Here is a 26122-nt window from a genome sequence, read left to right on the forward strand (position 1 = left end):
TGGTAGAGAAATATTGATCGGATTCTATAAAAAGAATAAAGCAGACAAGTGTTTGTGAGGACATTGCAGAACGAGATTCCTCTTTTGTCCTCTGTGTCTTGCTGGCTTTGATTTTGGGTGCACAGTGACGTGCAGGTACACACACATCCCAGTGATGTTTTCTTTGTATTGTTTTGTTTCCAAGTTTCTTTCTAGTTTCAGCAAATATTGTGATTTTAATTATTTTAGACATGTCTGGAGCTCTCCAGCTGCGGGCTCCGAGCTGCTTGTTCTGACTTAGATCTCACAGGATGTCCAGAGGGTTGTCAGGTATTTATTTGTTCTGCCTCAATTTCTGACAATAACCTTCCCGTCCCACCCTTATCATCCAAGGGACGTGGGAAATATCTGTGGGTTCTGGGGATTTTTGTTGGAAGCACCAAAGGAAAGTTTTTTTCCTAAGCCTAATAAAGTAAAGGTGGTCTGAAATCAGACTCCAGATGTTGGAGTGGAGGATGGCGGAAGGGAAAGATGGTAAGGGCGCCTGTCTTCAAAGATGTCACTGAGCTAATGTAAGAACTAACCCTGGAACTGTCCTGCTTCCTGCCTTCTTGTCATGTGACCGTGGGAATTTTCTATAGTTTAAGCCATTTGGGGGCAGGGCTTCTGGTCCCTGGAGTGAAAAATTCCCTGGGCGTGGTAAATAGAAGCTTCCTCTAGTGACGTAGAGGTCCTGGAACCAGAGAGAAGAGCTTCTCCTAGCCATCATCATAGAGCAACCAGGGGTGTTGGCCCATGGAGTTGGCAACCATCATTTCTTCTGCAAAAAGCTTTCAGAGCAGTGATAAAATATGCATTTTTGGCTAATTTTTTTTTTTCTAAGTAAAAAGTGGAGGACCAAAGAAACCACTTTAAAATGGGTTTCTTCTAAGGGCACCCTTGTCATCATAGCCAATGGGAGGCAACTCTGGACCCTTCAGCTTCATTACAAGGAGGACCTAAGATGTGTGAAATGTCTTTCATTTGCTTCCGTGTCTGTCACTGGTGGGCGGGTGACCTGGGTAGACACACGGGGACCCACACTTGGTTTAACGTTCTGCGGTCACCGTTTTGAAATTCTTCATAAGTCATTTGCACTTTCATTTTGCACAAGGCTCCACAAATTACACAGCAGGGCCTGCTCTCATGTACCTCTAAAGCAGGGCTCTAAGACTCTCTTAAAAGGTAAGAATAGAGGTCAGCAATGCGAAATCCATTTTTTAAGCTTTTCTCTTGCACATAATCTCTCATTTTAAAGATAAAAGGATGAACAATGAGTGTTGCTCTGATCTAGTTTTACTTTCCTCTCTCTTTAGTCTTCTACCCAAAAACTCAGCTATGAGAAAGCAAGGACTCAAAGTATAATTTAAACAGATAGGCGCTGGAACATCACTTATCTTACCCGAGGTAGGCAGCAGGGAGGGTGAAGAACGGGCGGCAGGTCGAGGACACTTGTACTGAGTATGAAGTGTCTTCCCAGCATAATTGGGCTTTTAAAACTGCTCCATTAGAAGGAGAGCCTGGGCATGAGTGCTGCATTAGAACTCAAATTTCATCTAAATAATATTAAATCTCCTACTTGGCATCCTGTTTATGCTAATCCTTGCAGCACTTAATGATGTTTGTCAGGACTTGCATTTCCTCTTCTTTAGGGATGTGCTCCGCTAATGAAGAAAAGTTGCTTTTATTGAGAGAGAGAGAGAGGTTCCTAAGAACAGTATGTGGTGGGTTCTTATTTGGAGCACTGCAGGTTTAGCCACTCTCTGCCGTGACTTCATATTCATCAGGGGCTGGGTATAACCATCCTTCTGTGCAGTTGATGTAGGGCAGAAATAAAGCTCAGCCACAAAGCCCGCTCGTCTCAGAAACTGCTGCATCTGAATACAAATGGTTCAGAACCGAAGGCCAAACTCCCTATTTCATCTCCAGCCAGCTGCCAGGGCAAAAATGGATACACTGTGTTTCCTCATGTGGAAGCTGTTCTGCACTTGGGGGTGCAGGTGGAACAGTGGTCTTGTTTCAGGACACTGTAGGGCTGACTTCAGCTGTTTGAGATGAATGTTTGAGAAAAATGTGTAGCATGAGGGAGAGAAGCTGAGCTTACTGCAGGAAGCCTCCCTCCCTGGGATGAGGGGCTGAGCCTTGGGACAGTCTTGCATGGTGGTTCGAGGGGACCATGTAGAGGCAGGCAGGCAGCAGAGAAGCCAGTTAAGGGGGGTTTAGAGGAAGAGTATTCTGAGACCCTCTGGTCTTGCACGGCCGGGGGGCTGAGATCTCAAGAGCCTGTGTAGACCTGAGTCTTCCCTTCAGAGGAGGTGCCGTTGGTGAAGGAAGGACCCTCATCTCGTGTGTGTCCGCTCCTTGTGACTCTTGTCCCTCCTCTTTCTTTTCTGATTCATTGGCTTTTATTTGCTCGAGTTTGCTCTTAAATCTCTAAAACAGTCTTCCTCCTGAGCCTGGTTTTCTTCGATTCTTATTATGTTTCTCTAGTTTCCCCTTGTCCCTTCCTATGACCACCTTCCTTCTTCACAGGGACCAGAGGGGGGCTCTGTGTGCTGCCCACACTGTGTGCTGATGAAGGGGAGGGACATACAAGGTGGGGGCCCTGCTGGTGTGGGTACCCCATAAGGGGAGGAACTGGATTCCACGAAAGTCCCTTTGACATCTTGAGGATTTTTTCTTTTGACGGATACAAGAGAAGGGTTGCCTTGTTCATTGCGGTTACATTTAGAATCAGTATTTATGTCTATGAAATGAGTCTTTTTTCTTACAAAGCTTTGCCAGCATACTGTTTTTCAGTGTGGCGTTCTTCCAGATTTAAAAAAAAAAATAGTTATAGGCCTGAAGTGGAGGCTGGGAATAAGCCAGTGAATAGAGATTGAGCGGGTTTCGGTGCCACTGTCCTTCTCTCTGTTCATATGACTTTGTCTTCAAACAGGACACTGGGCCCAGTAACAGTAGTGATGCCGGTGATATTCATTATTCAGAATCTGCAGGGGGCGGGGTTGGTTTCCATTCTACATAAAGACTATGCGGTGAGTAGAGTGGTGGTATTACAATGCATTTATACCCAATCTTGTTCGAGAAAGAATTCAAGGTGACTTACAGTGATCTATAAAGTACAGTAAGATGCAATTAAAGATAATAGATGAGAGGACTAGAGCAAAAGGAAAATAAAGATAGAAAAGGTTAGCAGGAAGTAGGAATGAGGTTCACACACAAAATTCATGCCCCCAAACTATATATATTTACTACAGGCAGAACATGCATTTGGCTTCAATAATTCTAGCAGCCAGTGTAGAGAGGAAAACATATCCAGCTGAATGAGTCTGGTGTACCTCATATAAATACAGACCAGTTATCTAAAAACAACCATCTTTTCAGGTGCTGGGGCCAGAGAAAAAAATTCTTTCATTCTTACAGAAAAGACACCACATGATATAATGATCAACATCATCAACACAATCCTGAGAGTGAATTCATCAATGAGTTGTTTCGGGCCACTTTTCAGAGTGTCCCTCAATGCTACAGATGGCATCACCCCAAAGTCCACTGGGACAAGCAATTCTAACAGGTGGTAGCAAAGTGCACTTGTTAAAAACTTGGACTCTGCAGATAGATAGATCTTCAAGCAAGTGTTGGCTCCACCATTGCCTCCTAGGGGCTAACCCTGCCCAGGGTGGATATGGGATTAAATGAGGCAATGCTTACAGGATACTTAATATGATCCCTGAAACATGCTGGGCACGCAAGAAAGGTTACTGTTATTGAATGAATGGCACAGATGGCCTGCATTTACTTTAAGCATTCCTGAACAAACACTGTTTTCTCTGAGTAGAGCTTTTGCTGATAAGCATCAGCTAGCTGGCTATCCATTAGAATGTTTGGAACAGAATATTTTCTATGCTTGGTAAAAGGCAGAGCCGAACACTCTAAGGGAACCGGCCAAGAGGGGAGATGAGTCTTACACACCCTTAGGAAAACTGAGAAGCTTGGAAAAACATGTGTCCGAATAACAGGCTACTCTCCACAAAATACAATCTTGGGTCTGCACTAAGTAAAAGTACAACTGAAGCCACGAAGTCCTATGCCAGAGGGCGTGGTTGCAGTACTCGCAGGGCTGCAGAAGAGAGTGATTAGAGTGGGCGTTTCCAAGTATTCACTTGAGCCCACCTCCCCAGAAAGTTTCCTCAGTAAAACACCCACAGACCCTCTACCTTTGATGAAGGTGTGCTTTTGATAAAAACTCTAAAATGAAAAAAACCCCAAATCTAACACTTAACAAACCAGATTCAATGGATTGCTCTACTGGGATGTTATTCACAAGTCAGTTAATATTGGGGCATCTGCCAAAGATGAGCACCATTAGCTTTAGACAAGTGGTCCTACCGCCCTTCTTCCTGGGAAACAACAGGCAAGCCATCCAGGCCATTTCTCGAACAAAGCAGCCATCACCACCACAACAGGAACAGCAACCACTGTTACCCTCACTATAACATCTAAATATGAAAAAATGTAGGCATGGGTATTACCTAGATTAGGAGTGGGAAGGGAGAATGGAACAATGCATTTAGTTCAATCAGCAATGGCATCGAATGAAGAAGTTACTCTCATTCTTACTGAAAACTGGTATCGGATTCATCAAGAGACCATCTTGATTCTTAGCGTGATCTCAGCATTGGGGTAGAGACAAGCGTCAGTTCATGAATTCGTGTAGCTCAGCTCATTCCTGTCCGCTAGGCCCAAGGCCAAGGGAAAATCAATGAGAAGTGCAAATAATCTTGGGTTGGCACAGATTATTCACAGGGCATTACAGAGTATGATGAACAAAAGCCATTATAGAATAGTTGCCTGAAAATACCCCCACTACTCAAGGCTGTAATTTATCAAGCAGAATTTCATTTTGGACCGAATGTCTAACAGAGAAACTAATGAGTGTTAATTCCGAGGAGCAAAGGCTTGGCCTGGTTAATTATAGGATGGGTTGCATTCTGGGCCAATCAGAGTCCACCATTGTGATGCCCCCCCACAGTCCTGGAGACAAAAATGATCTCCAAGACTTTTGTTTAGCTTGAGCTTTTTAATCAACTCCACAAGATGAGGGAATATTTAATTTAGCTGATATTATTTTCATATTTTTAAAAGATTTTTTGATGTGGACCCTGTTTAAAGTCTTTATTGAATTTATTACAATATTGCTTCTGTTTTATGTTTTGGTTTTTTGGCCCTGAGGCATGTGGGATCTTAGCTTCCTGACCAGGGATTGAACCCACACCCCCTGCATTGGAAGGCGAAGTCTTAACCACTGTACCACCAGGGAAGTCCCTATTTTCATATTTTACTTGCACATTTTAAAAAGATATAAATAAATTTTTTGAAAGATATAAATAAATTTGTCATGGTGCTGCTTCAAAAAAAATTTAATAAAGGGAGATATAAAGACCTAATTCTGGTTTTAAAAAAAAAGACAAAGAGGGATAACAGAATGCTGTGAAATTAATGGTGGCACTGAGACCATAATTAAAAGGAAATGCAGTAGACAGCTTTACTCTCAGTTTCGGGGGAACACAAATTAGCCATCACGGGTACAAATGATTCACATTAGCTTTCTGCAGTCACTCCAGGGTGTCCTTCAAGTTGCCAGTGAGGAAACATCCTCACACAGCTTGACAAGGATGTCACCTGGTCAGATTCAATACTGACCTACAAAGATCACAAGGCCTTTTATTTTGGAGAGGCATGTCGTGTCTGATCCTGGACAGATCTGGCTCTGCCTGGCACTCCATACAGCCCAGGCTGTGCTTGGGATTTACGACCCTACCTGATCGAGGCAGTTGCTGCGTAGATACCTCAGGGCTTGCTGGATACTCTGTGGCAGGGGCTGTCCCGTTCTCTGGACATGAACGATGAGAGGAATGCCAAAGACTGTCTTGTCTCTGTAATCAGGAACTTTCATCCTCTTCATGAACTTTGGAACTGCCCTAGAATTCACAGAAAGCAGGTCATGCACGCCTCGTGGAGCACACTGTGGGGACAGGCTGTGAGAGCAAGAGGGAAGCCAAGCTTTTGTTGGCATATTGGACAAGCACGGGGGGATTCAACGTTTCTCTCTTAATTACTCACATTACATGGAAGGACTGTGTGTGCCCCGTGCCTCTGTTAGACCTCTAACTATTAAACTGCGTGACTCACGTTAGCAGAATGGATTTATGGCCCTGCTTTCAAATCAAGTGCTCGACTTTCCAGTTTAATGGTGATAGACACACTTCTCAAGTGATAAACACTTAAACGTCTCCAACAACACATAACAAAACAAATTAAAAAATACATCAAGAAGAAGAAATCTGGTTGGGGTTGGGGGAGAAAGAAGGGGAGAGAAGATAAATCACATTCCTAGACTATATCCTTACTTTTCTAAAACCAGTTGTACCTTTTAAAGGAAATTTTAATACACAAGCATATATTGACTTAACCACGCAATTTATAACTTTCTAAAATATTTTTATAAAAGCATTGCCGATTCTTCTATATGACAATTAACAACACATTTTATTTTTTTCCAAATCCACCAAATCATCTAAAATAGGTCCACATTCAAGTTCCAACATATACTTTTGTCAATCCCTTATTCCAAAGGTTTCCTACATATTCTTGTTTTCATTTGCCAGTGAAATAAAAGCAGAACTGCACTTGAAGAGTTCAGTGCTCTTCGAGTGAAGCAGTGCTGTAAGTGTTGAGCTCTGCATTGGGCCAGAAGGTGCAAGAAACAGATGTTTCTTTGCAAACTGCCAAAATTACTTGATGGCAAGTTTATTTTTAATGTCTCTGTTCACAACTAATTACTCTTTACTTGTCCTTTTTTCTTCTTGGAGCCTGACTGCCTTCCCTGGAAACTGACAGAGAGCTACAAATAAAGCAATGCTTCCTGCAGGCTACATCACATTGAAGCTTTGGATCGAAGCTTTGGCAGCCCAGAGGCGGGCAGTTAGGCAGAACTCTGGGCATTATTTTCAGGAGATTGGCAGTGAAGGCAATGAACGGATTCTTCAGAAATCAGAAAGTAAATACTGAAGTGTTCGCGATCGCACCCTGAGCACTGGAACAAACAGTCCCCTGCTAGGTGAAGGGGCTACGTACCATGTCCAGCCGTGTTTGTTGGACATGGAGTGCTTTTCCATGATGGCCGTGAGGCGAAGCAGGGAGAAGCGCTGGAGCAGGTTCAGCTGGCCGGCTGTCTGACCGCTGATGTGGGGCGACGCCGTGGACGGCTGCGGCTGGTGTGAGAGCTGGAAGCTGTTCCACCGGAGTCGCCTTTACCGGAAAGACCGTCAGAGAAGCCAGTCACAAAGGGCACGTGTTATCGGAAAATACAGGATGTTATTAATTGTTAAATAGCTAATCAAAATAGTTTCCGAGCCAAGAAAACCACCAAGCAAATGGAACAGAAGACACAAAATGTACAGAATAAACAGAAGAAACTATTTTTCGCAAGTCTGATAAATCTGGAAAAAGTCATTATCTGTTTCATTAGGAGGCTTAAATAAGTGATATAATAAATTTTATGTGTTTGTTTATTCCTAAACTCATTCCCAAAGTGTTGAAAGCAGCTGAGACTGTGCGTGTGCGTAAGAGAGAGAGGGACATTCAGACAGACGGACAGACAGACAGCGACAGAGAGAGAGCCAGAGATCGCAAACGTTTGGGAGCTGTAGAGTACTGTCACACTGCTGTCTTGTCTCCGCACTCTGACTGGTAAGCAGCACTGACGAAGCACTCCTGAAGTGATGAGACGTCAGTCAATGAGCCCCGAGAGCCGTCACTGCCTCAGTGAGACACCCAGCAGCACATACAGTAGGCTGTTCCTACTGCTTAGGCCCTGCCAGGGCCATTGTCTAAGGAGCTTCTGAAATGGTCGTTGTACAACAGCTTTTATGTACTTAGTAATCGGCATTTTCAAGCCAAAATAAACTTATGAAGTGTGTATACACCTTAGATCTCAGAAATTTCTCATGGAGTTTTTTAAAAGTTTAAAATTTGGGGTAGAGATGCTGTGCAAGGTCATGGGAAGGGCCTGTGCACAGGTAATGGACCTTCTCATCAGTGCTTTGCACATAAGAAGCTCAAAAATTTTTTTTTGCATAAAACCAAGATTGAATTAAAGGGTAAACACTAGGAGAAATGAATGTGAGTTAACATGGATTCAATCACCACAGTATCTGCATAAAAGACATACTACTGTTCAAATAATCCCCAACCACATACATCACTTAGGACCGTGTTAAATATTTAGAAGGTACTCTATAAATGTTTGTTAAATACATAGACCATAATTATTATGAAATGGATTAAACATCATTTCACAAAGTCATGCCACCAACCTGTTTGGCCTGGTCAGAGAGGCCCCTACTCCAGAGTCCCTCCTTTCTCTGACCCCAGCGGCCTCTGATTCATTAAGAGACGCTCCATCTCTTTCCACATCACTGGGTGTTGTCCGACCTTCGGAGACAGAATTGCCTTCGAAATCTAAGGTGATCTGACTAGGAGGGGGGAAGGGGCAGAAGCCAGCTTCTCCGGACAGTGCGTTATGTGCCTGCAGTTCAGGTAACAGGTTTTTGGACCAGTCATCCACTACCTCTTGGAGCCCGTTGACATGATGCAGAATGTCGTCCAAGTGAGGGAAGAGATCGTCCTTCTCCAAGTCCAAAAGATCCCCGGTGCTGGCATACAGGTGGGAGCCGGGGACGTTGTCATAGATGCTAACTCGACTCGCTCTGTGGCAGGACGCCATGAGCCTGGGCTCCCCGGCCCCAGGGCCCGGCCGTCTGCCCGGGGAGACGTTTCCAGTCCTCCAGTTAACCCCGCTGCTATTGTCTGTTGGTGAGAGGCTTTCGATAGAGAGCGCCTTGGGGAACGTGCCTGGTTTGTGGTCCTTGGGAATGTGCACCACCAAGTTCTCTTGGGAATGAAACTCGCGTGCGTGGTTTTGGTCCCCTGCACCCCGCAGTGCTGTCCCCGCCAGCACATCCAGGTCTTCTAAGTACATGCCCCCGCGCTTGTGGGCCTCCTGGCATCTTCGCTCCTTCAGGCCGGGCGTGCTCACCCCGCTGCTGCTGTTTTCCGACGGGCTGCTCTCACCGCTCCATTTGCTGGGGCCCGGAAGCCCTGTTTTGCAGGCAGCGGGGGGTGAGTTCTGGAGATCTCCATTTGGAATCTGGATGCACTGCATGGCCTTGAAGGACTCGGGCTCCTGCTGCAGCACCGGGCCGCTGATCACCAAGCCCCCGGTCCGCCCGGACCCCTTCTGCCTTCCCTGCGCTCCTTTCCCTCGCAGCGTTTCCATGCGTTTCAGAAAGGATTTGGCTCTGGCCCGGGAGGGCTTCTCATTCTTTGGGTGCAAAGGGTGCTGGAGACCGTCTCTGGGGGACGGCGGGAGGCTGCTGCCGCCCAGCGTGGCGTCCAGCATGGCTGGGCCGTGGGCGCAGTACTGCCCGGGGCCGTCCAAGGCCTCCCGGCCGGCGCCGTAGCTGCCCGGCTGGCTGCGGCCGTCGCTCCCGCCGCTGCTTTCGCTGTGAATGGAGCAGACCTCGGGCTCGCTCAGGTCGGTGAGGACGCTCTCACTGCTGGTCGTGTTTCTCATCGTAATGTCTCCTGACGACCCGTTTCTGTCTCCGCCGGGAAACACTGCGTGGAGGTCGTCCACGCGAGACCACCGGCGGCTGGTCCTTTGGAAAGTCCATTTGTTGCTGATGCAGAGATCTTCCTCATCAGAGTCGTCACCCTGGGAAACATCAAGGATGACGCGCATTTACAGGTGGCTGGGATGGAGAGGGGAATCTAGGTGAGCACAGGCACGGTACCCCCACCTCCTTTTTCTCCTTCCTTCCCTGTCGCACGTGCTCTCTGGGTTTCCTGGGCACATTTGCTGGGTCCCTCCACCGTCTTTATGGTCCCTCCACCCTCTTCCTTCCCAGTAGCTGGAAGATTCCTTCCCAACCCGCAAAGCTCTCTTCCTTTCAGGTTGCCTTCCTTCCTCTCTGAGAAGCTTCCTTGCCTGATTACAAAGAGGGCGTAATTACCATCGTCGAGACAGCCTAAATATAAAACACCTGCAGTTCCCCTTTTCACATAGAAACTTAATCCTGCCATAAAATGCATTTACCTCTTCCCTGAAACCTCTTCATGGAGCCCTAGGACCATATTTCCAGCTTCCCTCTTCTGAACCTCGGAGCCAACACTCCTTAGTCTCCCAGACTTGATTCTTAGCATATGTTCCCTGTGTAAGTTAACAGCAAAACTATCTCCGAATTCCTGGAAGTAGAAACTTGGGAGCTATTCTAGAGACCCCTGGTGGAGGAGAGTCCAACCCAGCCTGCACGGCCGGGCCGGCCTTCTTGGTTTTAATTAACCCTGAATTGGAGTGCCTTCGTAGGACACGCTTGTCCGGGTGCTGAGGCCCCACTGCTCTGCCCTGTCGTACCTGCTGCACCTCACACATTTCTCTTACTTGTCTGGGTTCTGCCTGAATTCGTAGCCCCTGAGAGAGGAGAGTCTGGTTCCCAGAGATGGCTTTGTTTAGGCCATCTAAATAATTTCCTTCTGAGATGAACGGAATCATCTGCTCCTTCTTCTCCTCACCATGCGTATGACCAAGACCCAACTCTGAAATGATTCTCAGATCCGCTCCCCCACTCTTATCTTCACTCACATTCCCTAGTGCAGGTCCTTGGCACCTCTGGCTGGGTTATCACAGTAAAAACCAGGCCAGCATCTTCTCCATCTAAACAGCTTTCCAAGTGTAATCTAAGTACGATCACAGGATTTCCCAGTTTAGAAGCTTTCAGTTTCCCTCAGCCCTCCTAAGTGTTATTATGGCATTCGAAGCTCTTTTGACCTGATTGCAGTGTGCTTTACTTATTTCAGCTGTTCCTCCCAATCTTCCTGCATTCTGTTCTCTGACCCGCAACTATGCCCCAACACCCAGCTCTGTTACAGGATTAAGAGCCTAAGTGGTATATATGGTCCCCACATCCTTCCCTGGTCCCTGACCATTCTTGGGTACTCAGCTCATGTGTCCCTTTGAAGTCTTTCCTGACAGCCCCAAGGCAGTGACTGCACTCCCTCTATACTCCTGTAGCATTAGGTTTAGATCTTTATTGTAGCATTTATTATAATACTAACTTAAACTCATGTCACAAGCACCCACTCTCAACACTAACAGGTAAGTTCATCAAGCATATAGTAACTGCTCTCTCTATATATATCTATATGTGTGTGTGTGTGTGTGTGTGTGTAGTTAATTAGATTAAGTTTATTTCACTTTATTTTGACATCTGGTTCTAAGACCTGGTTCCCAGTGCTAGTAGTTAATACCAGTTAGACTTAGGTGACTGTACACAAGTTGCTTACTCTCTCCAAAGTAAGTTTTTATCATTTATAAAATGGGAGTAAAAATAGGCCCTGCCTCATAGGTTCGCTGTGGGGATTAAATGAAGTACTGCATGTAGTAGTCCCTCACTGAGGAGTATTTGTTCATTTGTTATTTTTCAGTGTCTGTTCAGTGGCTTCTGTGCTACCTGTCCGTGTAAGACCGATGGCTTATCCATCTTTCTACATATCTGACATCCACCTTATCTCCTCTGGACTTTGCAATATATTGTTTTCAAGGAAAAATAAACAGATGCTTAGTCAATAAATGTGGGGTCTTCCCATTCTTATTTATTTCCTGAAAATCTAGGCTTACATGAGTTGGACTAAATGACACGTTTGAAGTTTCAAGTATAAGGTGAAAGAAGGTAGAAAAGCATGGTACTCACAAAGAATCCCATAGCTGTGGGCACGCAGTAGGAAATTAGCTCTGAGTTTTTAAAACGTTGTACAAAACTTTGGTGAAAGAGTTTAAAAATTGTACAAATGGAAAAAAAGGCAAGACTATAGGATGATGAGTCAAAAATATACTTTCTTTGTAGCATTTTCTACTTCCTCTTTCCCTGTAATGGATACAATAAACCCTGAAATCTGAGAGTCATTTAAATATCAGGTACTGTGATAGGTTGAAGGTTGAGTTTATTGGATTTTCATGTCACATTTCAGGAAGCTAGTGAGGAGAAGTTGATATTAAGTAAGCATTCTGAAAAAGCCTTTTAGCAAATAGTTTCTGAGAAGGCAAAAGAAGGATATGCTTTTAAAGAAAATACAGATATTTAAAAATAGAAACTACAATATTTAGTGTTAGCTCCAACGAGCTCTCTAAAGCGAGCCCAAACTTGGTTACTGATGCTAGCAAACCACATACTAGTTGGATAAGGACTTCTTTATGTTGGTTTAGAAAAGATGTCAAGCGGGCACTGTGGGCTGGGGATGGAAAGCCTGCCCCTGTCTGCTAGGCTCTAAAGAGCTTATTATACTAGCTGTGGGCAAAAAAGGGATATTTAAAACCCAACCAAGGCATATGAGAAAGTGGTAAACTCCTGGGAAAAAAAGGCAAACAGTTCAGGGAAATTTTGCAGTATTTAGATGGTTTGAACCAAAACAAACAAACAAAAACCAAAGCAATAAAAATCAAAAATAAAACAGAGAAAAAAGAAAAAAATACCCATCTCCTTTAGTACCCTGTGCATGCAGTTATCATAGTACATCCAAAGGGTACTGACATGATTCTGTGTCTGTTTTTCCCCCTAGTGCAGGATCTTTGAAACTACTGATAGTGACATACAGTAAGAAATACATTTTTCAGTTATAAGATAAATAGGTACTAGAGATGCAATGTACAACGTGATAAATATAATGAACACGGATGTACGTTACATGTGAAAGTTGTTAAGAGAGTAAATCCTAACAGTTCTCATCACAAGGAAAAAAATTTTCTTCTTCTATTTCTTTCACATTGTATCTATATGGAATGATGGATATTCACTAAACTTATTGTGGGAATCATGATGCATGTAAGTCAAATCATGCTGTACACTTTAAACGTATATAGTGCTATACATCAATGATATCTCAATAAAAATGGAAGAAGCATAAAAGGAAGTAATCCATGTACAGTACCTAGAACAGTATATGGAACATACTAAGTGTTCAATAAATGTTATCTGCTAATTTTAAAAAGTACATTTTCCATCACTACTCAAGGCCCACATACAAATTATGCTAAAGTGAAAGAAAGAAAGAAAATAAAAAGAAAGAAAGAAAGAAATTCGTACTATAATAATTATCTTTGTCCTCTGATACTTTATATTCTAGTTTAGTCTATTTCATTTTTTAAAAAAAAATGTTTGCAACCAACCAAATTCATTTGATAATCCACCAACAGGCCATGATTCACAGTATGAAAAACACTGGAGTTTTAGTTTTTTTATACATTCACGGCGTAGCAGATGGTCAGGCACATAGCAGACTCCCCAATAACTGTGAAAGTGTACTGATTGTTTAAGATGATCAGATTTCATCTGGTTTTTTTTAAGGCTAAAAACAAATAGTCTGTGATTATTTAGAAATGCAAAATGGAAACCTCTCGGAGTCAGATGTGTTTATGAGAAAAACACACCAAACTAACTTTATTCTCTTATCTTAATGATTTAGTAAACCATGGAAATACCATAGACGTGGAGTGTCTGGATTTCAGCCAGGAACTGACAAAAGGCTCTCATGATATTGTTGTGGCCAAGACGGCAAACTGCTGGAGGCTACAGAGCATTTTGTTAGTAGCTGGTTGAGTAACTCCATCAAAGAGTGTGATCAAACGACTGAAAGTAACTGAAGGAGAGATCTCTGGGGGGTGCTTTCAGGTTGTGCCCATTTTAAGAATAACTTGAATGAGTCAGAAGAATTCATGTTTTTTAGATGTGAAGATGGCACAGATTATTCACTAAGTGATCTTGAGCAAGGCACCCACTTTGAGACTCAATTTTCTCAGCTGTAAAATGGAAATGATAACAATACACATTTAGCATGGTTTGTCAACAGGATCAAATGAGATTATATATGAAAATGCCCGATAAATGTTAAAGTGCAAGATAAAACTAATTATTGTTGTTAGAGCATAGTGATATCGAGATGCATGAAGATCTTAACAGAATTGAAGGACGGCCTATTAATAAGATGAAATTTCATGAAGTAAAATATAAAGACCATAACTTCACAAATCTATTATAGGATGTGCAAGATGGAAAGGCTTGGTTCCTATTAATAGCCTTGAGATTTGTAGCAGATTTAAGCTTAATATGAGTTAACCATGTAATGTGGCTACCAAACTATGATCACCCACCTTAGGATACCTGACCAGAAGCATGAATCTTAATACTTGGAAGGTTGCAGACCCACTGTATTCTGCCTGGTCACATACATCAGGAACAATGAGCCACATTTTCAGGGGCACGTGGAAAGGGATTTACTCCTAGAGAAGAGTAATTGGAATGGCCAATGATCTAGACACCACAACCTTCTATGAAGGATGACTGAAAGAACTAATGGTTTGGTTTAGAAAGAAGGAACTCAAGAGCAGTGCTACTCGAAGTGTGGTTAAGGGGTTGACAGTCCTCAAACTTACTAGTCTTCACTGAGATAAGTTCAGACGTTGAGAGTAAGCATTAAAACCATTTGTCACCATCTGGCAAGGCTGTGCTATACGAGTTCATGATCAGTGGACTGGTCTTATTGAACAGGGTTGAGACCAGCTTGGGTGTTGGGCGCAGTAGGTTATAATGTGTGACGTTTCAAGATTAGTTTATCTACCATAACCCAAAGTGTATAATGTACAGGATCCACTGTTTTACAGAAAGATAATTGCAGAAGTTGGATAGTAATGAAAGATTGAAGATGAATTTTGAAAATACAGCATCACTTACTTCATTTTGAATGAAAGGTAAAAAAAATAGCCAAAACTTTAAAGAATTACTTTAAGACTTCTTCTTTGATTCCACGCAACATATTCTGTGAGATGGGTTTCTTTATGATGACTAGTATTAAAACAAAGAAACAGGGACTTCCCTGGTGGTGCAGTGGTTAAGAATCCGCCGGCCAATGCAGGGGACACAGGTTCAAGCCCTGGTCCAGGAAGATCCCACATGCCGCGAAGCAACTAAGCCTGCGTGCCGCAACTACTGAGCCTGCGAACCACAACTACTAAGCCTGCATGTCTAGAGCCCATGTGCCACAACAAGAGAAGCTACTGCAATGAGAATCCAGCACACTGCAACGAAGAGTAGCCCCCGCTCTCTGCAACTAGAGAAAGCCTGAGTGCAGCAATGAAGACCCACACAGCCAAAAAACAAAATAAAACAAAACAAAAAACAAAGAAACATTTTAGATATGCATTTTTCCCTGTGAGTAGTGTTGCTGTCAATCCAACCTAAATTAGATAACAAGCAAAAAACTCACTGTCAGGAATACTTATAGTCATAGTGTTTGATTGAAATGTGCGTACAGACATTTAACATGGGGAATTTCAAAGTAAACTTTTTGTTTAGTTCTGACAGCTGAACAACAAAAAAAGTTATAAGTGCAATCATGATTCTTCATATTAATAGCCTAAGTATACTTTTAATAAAAATATGAATAATTTTTGTAATTCTTTTCTATTTCCTGTTATATTTGTTCCAATTATATTTATTGGGATGCAATTTTGTATCTGTAGAGTCTAATAAAACAGTTAGGCTTGTATTTTCTATAACCTTTTATCATTTCATATTTCTAATAATTCCTTTGTAGTGAATTTTACAAACGTTATCTTGGTCAGTGGCAGACTGGAAATTAAAAAAAGAAAAATCAGTCACCATAGACAGTTTAAGAGACTTTGTTCTAGATTGAGCAAAGGTCAGAAAACTTTCTGTAAAGGGTCAGATAGTAAATATTTTAGATTTACAGGCCATCCAGTCTGTCACAACTACTCAACTCTGCCTTTGCAGCCAAAAGAATGGGTGTGGCTTTGTTCCAATACAACTTTCTTTACAAAAGCAGGAGCACTAGTTTGCTGACCCCGGATCTAGAGGAAGGGGAAATCCATATTCTGTGCTTCTCCAGAGAAAACAGCTGGAATCAGATGGGCAAATTTACATAGAATCAGCTTTTAGCTTATTATATGGAAGACTTCTGGTAATTAGGAAAAACCAAACTGCCTTGCAATATAATGAACTCATCACGTCTAGATGCTTACAAACAGAGCCTGAGTGAATTGTGATAGATGCTCTAAAAGTATATCCTGTACTGGATGGGAGACTGGAAAAGACGAGCGAAGATCTAACTCAAAGATCCTATGGTTCTAGGACATTCACGTGCAACAGTCTTCAATTCAAGACTGTATACTCTCCAGCCAAGCGAATGATGGAATGAAATGTAACTTCTTTCATGTGACGCTGCTGTTCGGAGCTGCCAGGAGGTGTCTTATTTGGTGGGAGATTTGAGGTTGTGAAAGGCAGGGGGGCTGGTGGGGTGGATTGGGAGGCAGAGGTCAGGCTCCCTGACGACACCCGCAGCTCCTTTGAAATGCCCACGGCATCCAGGCCGGGAGGTGCTGGCTGCAACGTGGCAATTAGTCATTGTTTCTGTGTGGCTTTCCACCTTTGGCCATGATTTCAGAGAGCTTTGTTAAAGCTATAACTTTAACCAGAAACTTCTTTTGAAGCTGCTCTTTCTCCCCGGGGAAATCCTGGGTAATAGTCCTGTGCTCGTGCGTGTCCCTCTCTTTCCTCGTCTAACAGAGATCCTTATGGGAGTTCGGCCTCTGATTTTAGCTTTGTACTCACAGCTAAGCACTATCGCATACACGCTAACCGTAATTAGGGGATTTCAGTGTTGTCATAAAGCAAGTGTGAATTCTGTAGGTAATAATGAAGAGAAACACTTTTCTGAGAAAGATCAGCTTTGCAAGTGCCTTGGGGTTTTTAATTTAGATGAAACGCCAGTGTTTGGCTTTTTCTAAAAAATGAGAACATTCTTAGCTGAAATTATATATGCTTCAGAGACAAATGCCAACCAGACACTGCAAAAGAAAGGATTTTGTATTTTTTAAACAAAATTTGACCATCTCTTTCCGCTGGAAACAGGAGCCCATGCAAGTCCACAGCCGTGAGAGGCGGCTAATGCATAGTTACACAGAAATTTAGACGTTTATCTTCCATTACAGTTGACTGGAGCTGAGGGGCTGAGCCCTCCAGTTCAGGAGCAGGGACCTGCCACTTGCAGCGCAGCAGGGGGAGGAGCCTGAGGCCCGAGGCGGACAACTGCTGACGTCCCCAGGCTCTCAGAAATGCCGGGTTTTAGTGAGTCTTTCAGTGAGGAGCCTGGCCAAGACTGAGGACACTCTTCTCCACCTGACTCTCACAGGGAAGGTAATCTCGATCTTTAGGGGACTGCTTCTCTCTCCCGCAAAGTGGTAAGGTGCGATTTCATTTCTCCTGGTGCTTTACAAGCGAGTGGCATTTGATGTACAGGAAAAGTGCATGCCTAACTAAGTATGAATGAGGCTTCACCATCTTTATGTATTTGTGGATTCTCTTTTTTTTTTGTTTTCTGCCTTGGGTCAACCCACCAAACTCTTCAGAATTAAACAGAATGAAATGAGAACCAAGTTCAAAGCAGAGCAATGAGATTCATGACTCATTCACTATGAGAGATCCAGAGATAAATTTCCATGAAGACATTAACTAAATCATGGACTTGAGTACAAGACAGCAAGAAATATCCTTCTTCTAAAACAACAATAAAAATACGAAATTGTAGGTATTGCTGAGGAAACCCTTCCAGGTCTCAGGCCAAGGGTCAGAAGCTCATGCCAATACATTTCTGAGTATCTCTGAAAGGCCAGGAGGGGCAGTTTGCGGGCAGAATAGCTGGGCTCAGGTCCTGCCTCTGCTGTTTCTTCGTGGCTCTGGGCAGGTTGCTCATCTTCCCTGCCTTCAACCTCTGCATCTGTGGCACGGGGTTAGTGATGAGGAATAGTGCCTGGCACAGAGCCGGCGCCGCGGGAGCTCGTTGGCCGCACCACAGAGCACTGAGCAAAGCACACACGGCCCCTCCGAGGCCCAGTGGTCCTGAAGGGAGAGGAATGACTGTGGCCCTGGTCGGCTAAGTCATTTGGGGACCACATCCTGCAGCACTAAACATGTCTGGGCCTCTGCAGATTAGAGATGAGCATTTATTTCTATTTCTTGGATTGATTAAAATGGGGACATAGCCAGAGGAAATGCTACTGTCTCTTTTCTTCTTCTTCCAAACAAACTAATTCCAAAGTTGGTTGAAGCTCCCTGTGGTGCTTGGTTCGCGAGTTTCATTTTCTATTTTTGATCATTTGGCCTAGTCCTAGCCTGTATTTATTTTTGGCATTTTTTTGCAGTAAAATAAAGGACTAGCCTATGACTCGGGCAAGGGACAGATCATGGGAACACGTGCCACCACCAGGGTCTCCTGCATAGTTGCTTAGACCACAGTCACAGATGCTGGTCATGACTGAGATTCACAAGTGGGTGGAGATCACCCACTGGATTTATTTATTTCAAAATTCAGGCCATGAGTCCCCAGTTTACAATGTGGAAAGCAATGTTTTATTCAAGTGCATGCATCTGCGGGGCCTACAGCTAAGTAGGGGCTGTAAGAGTGTGTGCCACTATATCCAACATAAGGAATAACTTAAGAATGTCAGAATACTGAAGTGACCCATTTACAGAGGAGCTTTTGTGAAGGTAACAGAGTCTAACAAATGTTATTCAAGCCTATCTCACATGTGGGTTTTGAAATGCCGGCAATAAGGGAAGAATCCAATCACACCACTTGGTTGAAAACAAATCCTGTTGTTAGTTTCTGGCATTTGCTTTTGTGATACACAGCAGCTAAGGAGCTGCACCGGCAGTGTACAGACCAGCCACACAGGCGTGGCTACGCTCGGTTTAATAAGAACCATGTGTTACAAGCAAACAGTATGTATGCTTCTCAAGGGGTCTATTCAGCCAGATGCTGTTGGGATGTTTATTCCCACATTTACAAGTTTTCTTTGACCTGGACAAACTGCTCATGTTTTAATATAGTCTCTGGATATTGTTTTTCACCATTTTACCTCCTTACCTTAAATCTTTGGCTCCCAGCTCAAACCCTAAACTGTTTTGAAGGTGAGGTCAACCAGAATTCATTTGCGCTTTTTTGGGGTGCTGTTTTAGAGCAGAAATTCAGGTTAAAGTTATTTTTAAAGATTAGGTTACTCAGGAGTGACTTAAAATCCATGGACTGTAATGACTTCTCTGTATAGACCAGCATAAAGAACACTTTCTTTTGACTCAAAGATGTTTTCTCTGCTTCTTCAAAATATACTAAGGCTTGACTTGTTACATACTGAAGATGTGAAATGAAAAAAGTAGGCAACGATTTCAATTCTGAGTTTCCTAAAAGGATCAATTCAGTGAGAAAGAGAGGTCTTTCAGTGCAGTGGTTAGGGGCCTCGGTTTTGGAGTTAGACACACCTGAAATTGAAACCCTGCTCCTCCACTGGTTGAAAGATCACGGGCAAGGGACTTAACCTGTTCAGGTTTTATTTTCCTTCTCTAGAAAACAGAGAATCCCTATCACAATGGATTAAATGCCATAACATAGCTCGTGGAAAACAGTCAGTGCTCAATAAAGTACAGCTTTGTTTCAGAACCAAAATCTCCTGTCTTATTCCTACAGAGGGAAGAGCACGTGCAAAGTCCTAGAAGAGGGAGGGAGCATAGTGGCTCGTAAAACTGAAGGACATTCCCTGTGACCAGAGAAAAGTGCAAGGGGCGAGAATGGAGAGATGGGGCAGGTTCTGAATCTTGCTGTTATACTCTCCCCCCAGCCCTCAACCATGATGAAACAAACCTGCCTGACAATGAATGCATCTTGACTGCACTTGAAAATAAAATGCCACAGGAAAGAATGAGGCAGAAGACACTTGGCCCCATAGATTCTTTTCTGCATTCTCTTAATCTACAAATCACTGTGGAGAATTTGGGTCTAATATGGAGTGGATATTTACAACCAGAACTTCTGAAAGATTATCATAAACAATTAAGGCATTTTACATTTTTATGCAAACCCTCTGATAAAACTAAATCAAAATGAAACAGTGAAACAAACAGACGTCAGCCTAGATATATAACAGACTTACTTATGATGTTTATGATATAATGGGATATTTGCAGAACAAACACTGATGGTCGGGCATTTCAGAATTTTGCTTCAGTTCGTGTTGTTTTTCATTTGTGAATGCAAGCTTCTCCTATTGGTATAGCCATGGTCTCAGTAAGGTGTAGTAAGCTTACCTACCTTTTTCCTTTGGAAGTTCACATCAAGTTTCATTGAGGCACACTTGTTCAAGGTATTTAGTCGTCTAAAAAGAAAGAAAAATGTGATGATTGCTACCATTAATGAACCTAAATCTTCCTTCCAGTTTGATAATTCTCATTGATTGCCAGTGAAGTTGAAAGTGCAGAAGCAACCAATCATGTCCAAAGAAAGGACTGTACCCAGAGAAGGTACACAGTAAAAGAGTTCCCATTTGTTCTCCAGTCTCCAGACCTGCGAGGACCTTCCATGAAGCCTACGAATCCCTGCCCCTTCCCTTTCCTGGCTTCTCTTTCCACTATTCTTAGAAGCTGTGAGCACTTAGTTTTAGCCATACTTTCACCAGTCCCTCAATTCGTCTGCCACCTTGACCTTCCATCCAGTCTATCCTACTAATTCCCCAAATTTGGATCAACTCAACCATCTGTCTTCTCTTCTGCTCTTGTGTAATAGTGCTGAATTACACATGCCATGGACTGAACTGTGTCCTCCTCAAACTCATACACTGAAGCCCTAAATCGCAATGTGATTGTATTTGGAGTAAGAAGTAATAAAGGTTAAATGAAGTCATAGGGTGGAGCCCTGATCCAACAAGATTAACGTCTGTAAAGGAAGAGACACCAGAGCGCTCCCTCCCTCTCTCTCAATCCGCCACGGGAGGACAGGGCAAGAAGGTGGCTGTCTGCAAGCCAGGAGGAAAGTCCTTACCAGGAACCAAACCCTGTTGGCGCCTTGATCTTGGACTTTCCAGCCTCCAGAACTGTGAGAAAATAAACCTCTGTTGTTTAAGACACCCAGTCTGTGGTATTTTGTTATGGCAGCCCGTGCTGACTAATATATACATTTTGAAATTCTCCCTCAGCTGGGCTCATCAAATTGCTACCCAGCATCTATTTCATTTTTGGTCTCTGGTCAGCATCCATTCTCAGAGAATGAAAACTATCTGAATCCCTCAACAGATGACTTAGCCACGACTGCCAGTGAGAAAATACAGCTTAAGTCACTAATTCTTTTAACAATTCTTTCCTTCATCATAGAAAAGAGATGCTCCTATTCTTTTTCAAAGCTAACACTTTTTCATGTGTCTGATTGCAACATCCACCACTTCATTTGGGACTTTGACACCTCATTTATTCCCTCTCACCTCAGCAGACTCTTCACTGTTTTTTTCTCTAAGCTCATCCCTGTCATGAACAAACTGACTAACCAATTAGTTAGCAACCTAAATAACCATAATCAAGCAAACTACCAATTTTCCTTCAATCTTATCTTTCCATCAAGCAACTCTACTCACCATCCTGACATCCCCTTCCTTATATTATGCAGTTTGCTGAGAACATCCTTAATTATCATTCACTCTTCAACCCACTGCAATCTAATTTCATGAAATTCTCTTTGCAGATGCCTTTATTATTTTGTTTTATTTGATTTTTTTAAAATTATAGCATATGGTTTAAGGAGTCAAACATTACCCCTCATGTCCTTTTCCATTTACCAGTCTTTGGAGGCAACTTTTAAAGTGTTTCTTTTGGTGTTTACTTCCAGCAACATGTATGTGCTGTTACTTCTTCATTTTTCAGTTTAAGCCATTATCTATTGACGTTGTTCTATGAAAGATAAAGTTTTTTTTACTATGCATTCCCCCCTGATCCTCCTACATGCACATTTGTACCCTTTGCCTCTGATATAGTTGTCATAATTTTGTAATTTTTTGATAAATCAATATTTAGTGTTTATTTTCTATGACCATGTAAATGCTATTCACATGTATATCATGCTCTGATTACTTTTCCTTTCATTCTAAACTTTTCATTATCCCAGGAGTTAATAAGCATCTTATTTGTTTCCTCAGTTTTCTGTGTACTTATCCTTAAATTCAAACTCAGACACTTCCCTAATTATCTAAATGTGTTAAAATATATCAGTCTATCTAATTTCCTTGGAGATGTCTTTCTCAGAGCCTTCTGACCTGTTCTAGTTGGGGTTGCTATATATATTTTTTCTTTTTAAATCATGGGCTGATTAGATTTCTCAGAACTCAGATTCTTCTTGACTGTGTTTTCCAGTGCTCTGGAGCTGAGTTACAAAAGAGGCCTGGGGATCTCAATATTTGGAATATAGGTAGACTGTCAGTGGAGCCCCCATTTTCAATAGAGTATTCCATTTTCAGCAGTGTCTGATGTCCCTCGGTCCAGCCTCTCCAGAGAATACACTTCCAGTCTTGTGCTGATGGTTAGGGAGAGAAGTCAGCAAGATTTAGCTTGCGGAGTGGATCAACGGCTCTACCTACTTTAAAATAGAATTTCAGGACTTCCCTGGTGGTTCAGTGGGTAAGACTCCACGCTCCCAAAGCAGGGGGCCTGGGTTCGATCCCTGGTCAGGAAACTAGATCCCACATGCATGCCACAACTAAAAGTCTGCATGTCACAACTAAGAATCGCACGCCACAACTAAGAAGTCTGCATGCTGTAACTAAGAGCCCTCATGCCACAACTAAGAGTTGGCACGCCGCAACAAAAGATCCTGCATGCTACAACGAAGATCCTGTGAGCCACAACTAAGACCTGGTGCAGCCAAAAATAAATAATAAATAAATAAATATTTTTAAAAATAAAATAGAATTTCAAACAACCCTCTTCTTTTTTTTGTATAAGTTTTTAAAATTTTATTTTATTTTTATTTTTGGCTGCGTTGGGTCTTCGTTGCTGCGTGCGCGCTTTCTCTAGTTGCAGGGAGCGGGGCCACTCTTCGTTGTGGTGCGTGGGCTTCTCACTGCGGTGGCTTCTCCTGTTGTGCAGCACGGGCTCTAAGCATGCGGGCTTCAGTAGTTGCAGCACCTGGGCTCAGTAGTTGTGGCTCACAGGCTCTAGAGCGCAGGCTCAGTAGTTGTGGCACACGGGCTTAGTTGCTCCGCGGCATGTGGGATCTTCCCGGACCAGGGCTCGAACCCGTGTCCCCTGCACTGGCAGGCAGACTCTTAATCAGTGTGCCACCAGGGAAGTCCCAGCCCTCTTCTTTTTGACTCACCTTCAATCTCACTTCACATTTTGGATTTTTAGGATTTCTGTAGTGAAAATTGAGTTATTTTATGACTTTGTCCACTGACCTATGACTTTGTCCACTGACCATTTAGATTTTGTTTCTTGGGCTTGTCAAATCCTCTACCACATATTTTTGTTTTTCTGCTTTGAAAATTTGGTAACTGTGATTTCTCTCTCTCTGTATGGACATTTGCTTTCATAAAGGAATATCTCTCTGTAAATTAGTGGAAATTTAGAAGCAGCAAATTCAGTTGCAAAACCTCCCAACTTTGACCAATGACTTTTTTTTTGTATTCTGGTTGTACATAGATCTTAAGTTTTCAGTTCAATGAGTTTTGGCAATTGTAACTACCCTCAAACAAGATAAAGAACATTTCTTGACATCAGAAGGTCCTCCTGTGCTCCTTTACTGTCAGTTTTCCCTACCACCACATCCCCTCCCGCCACTCCCAATCATCATATAAATGGGATCATACAGTATGTATTCTGTGTGTGTCTGGCTTTTTTCACTCATCACAATGTTTTTGACATTAATTTGTGTTGTGTATAGCAATAATCATTCCTTTTAACTACTGAGTAGTATTCTATGGTATGAAGATATGGTATGAAGTGTCCATGGGTTTACCCCATGGACATTGGGCTCTTTCCAGTTGTGACCAATGAGTTTTTAATCACCAAATTCCATAGTCTCGTTCTAACAAAGACCTATTTGTAGCAATGGGCCTAATTGGCGCTCACCTTCCTTGAAACTCTTCTGGTCTTCGGCATTCAAGGTGATGAATTCTCTCATCTCTCTACACACTATCTCCTTCCTGTCACCAAGCAATACTTGCACCTTAACTACTGATATTTTTTAGAATTCAGACTGTGGTTCTTGTTCTTTTTACTCTGCACAAGCATAATGAGATATCTCATCTTAAAATAAACTAGACTCTGATGATGCCCATCCTCTTTCTCTAGCGTGGACATCTCACCTGAGCTCCAGAGCTACATTCCCAACTACTCACTAGTCTCATCCATCTGTGGGGTCCTCCTGGCCCTTCCAACACACCTATTAAAACTGAACTTGCTGCATTCTCTTCAAAACCTGTTTTTCCTATTTAAAGTCTTGTATTGATTAAGAGCATCACCACTAAGCCACCCAAACCAGAAAATGGAGTCAACTTGAGACCCTTCTTCTTCAAGGTCTACATTCATTTGAGCGTCAAGTCCTATCAATTATACCTCCATGATATCTTTGAAATCTTGCCTCTCCTTGGTCCCGCTCAGTCCCTTCTCATCTTTTTCTTAGAGTCAGGCAACAGCCTTTTAAATTGGTTTCACTAATGCTTCACATTGAAACCAGTTCTATTTCTCAACTTTTTATCATGTCACTTATTTACTTAAAATTATTTGATGACTATATTCATTTTCCGCCATCTCCAGTTTACCCACTCACTAGACATTCATTAGTGTCAAATATGATAGGCAGTTATGGATTAGAAGCTGACCATCTAGTCTGAAGCTGTCTTCTGCAGGTTCTTGGCCTTTGCTCCTATAACTGACAGCCTGTTTTTTTTGGCCAGTTTCACATGTATTAACGTCTCTACCTAAGAGCTAAGAGTGGTATGTTAAATGCATTATATACTGTTGACCTTTGAACAATATAGGTTTGAATTGTGTGGGTCCACTCACACACACACCTTTTTTTTTCAATAAATATATTGGAAAATATTTTGAGATCTGCAACATTTTGAAAAAACTTGCAGATGAACTCCTTAGCCTAGAAATATCGAAAAAATTGAGAAAAAGGTATGTCATGAATGCATAAAATACATGTAGATACTAGTCTATCCTTACATAGGCACAAGGTGATATTTAAAATAAAATCAGCAATGTATTAGTTTTCTTGCTGTTTTATAACTTTGCTTTCAAAAAATCACATTACCATACAATATGCCTCTTTCTCATAATTGGAGAAATTGCATATCAGTCTATCATCACAAAGAAGTGGTTTTTAAAAAAAGTAATAATGTTTCCAGTACTGGACTATGAATATAGATGCAGTACTTATGCCATAAAAATTTTATAATGATTCATTCATTAGTGTGTAGGCTAAGCTACCATGAAGCAATCCGGTCAATTAAACTAGGCTACCATAAGGCAATCATATTGCTGCTTCTTTGTTAACACGTGAATCGTTATACCTCTAAATAAATATGAATTTCTTTTTCACATTATCTTTTCATTTTTGATGTGTTAGTAACATGTATAACATCTGCAATGTTTTGTATCATATAAACCAATATTCATGTAGGTACCAACACACGTCTTGTAAGCAGACGACATGGACTTACAGTATCGAAAAATACAGTACAGCACTGTAAATGTACTTTCTCCTTCTTATGATTTTCTTAATAACATTTTCTTTTGTCTAGCTTACTCTATTGTAAAAATACAATATATAACAAATATACAAAATATGTGTTAATTGACTGTTTATGTTATTGATAAGGCTTCTGATCAACAGTAGGCTATTAGTTAAAATTTTAGGGAACCAAAAGTTAAATGTGAAGTTTGACTTAGCGGGGGGTCAGCAGCCCTAGCCCTTGCATTGTTCAAGAGTCAACTGTACATCGGTCAAGGCATATATATATATCCTCACTTGGAAGTTCTGATATATACCTAAATAAGTTGGTGTTTCTCATTGGCAGCTCTGTAATAGGTTTGTTTAGGAAGGATTCTCTGTTATTTATAAAATTTACTTATCTAACAAACTTGTTATTCCATTA

The 26122-nt window shown here is 42.2% G+C and overlaps 1 protein-coding gene across 6 annotated transcripts in view; it reads right to left on the reverse strand.

The window, feature by feature from the left end:
• Positions 1–26122, reverse strand: part of STARD13 (StAR related lipid transfer domain containing 13) — a gene marked incomplete at its 5' end in the record, with an annotated part of 222351 nt that overhangs the window by 15533 nt on the left and 180696 nt on the right. For 5 of the 6 annotated variants that reach the window (XM_082859468.1, XM_082859470.1, XM_082859467.1 and 2 more), the window contains 4 exons: positions 5840–5999; positions 7156–7329; positions 8397–9796; positions 20293–20356. In XM_082859468.1, coding sequence (XP_082715594.1) covers positions 5840–5999; positions 7156–7329; positions 8397–9796; positions 20293–20356 — 1798 coding nt within the window. Of the gene's footprint in view, positions 1–5839; positions 6057–7155; positions 7330–8396; positions 9797–20292; positions 20357–26122 lie in introns of all 6 variants that reach the window. The other variant, XM_082859472.1, reaches the window with a different exon arrangement.

The sequence above is a fragment of the Leucopleurus acutus genome, assembly GCF_964270905.1.
Source record: "Leucopleurus acutus genome assembly, chromosome: 18".
NCBI lineage: Eukaryota > Metazoa > Chordata > Mammalia > Artiodactyla > Delphinidae > Leucopleurus > Leucopleurus acutus.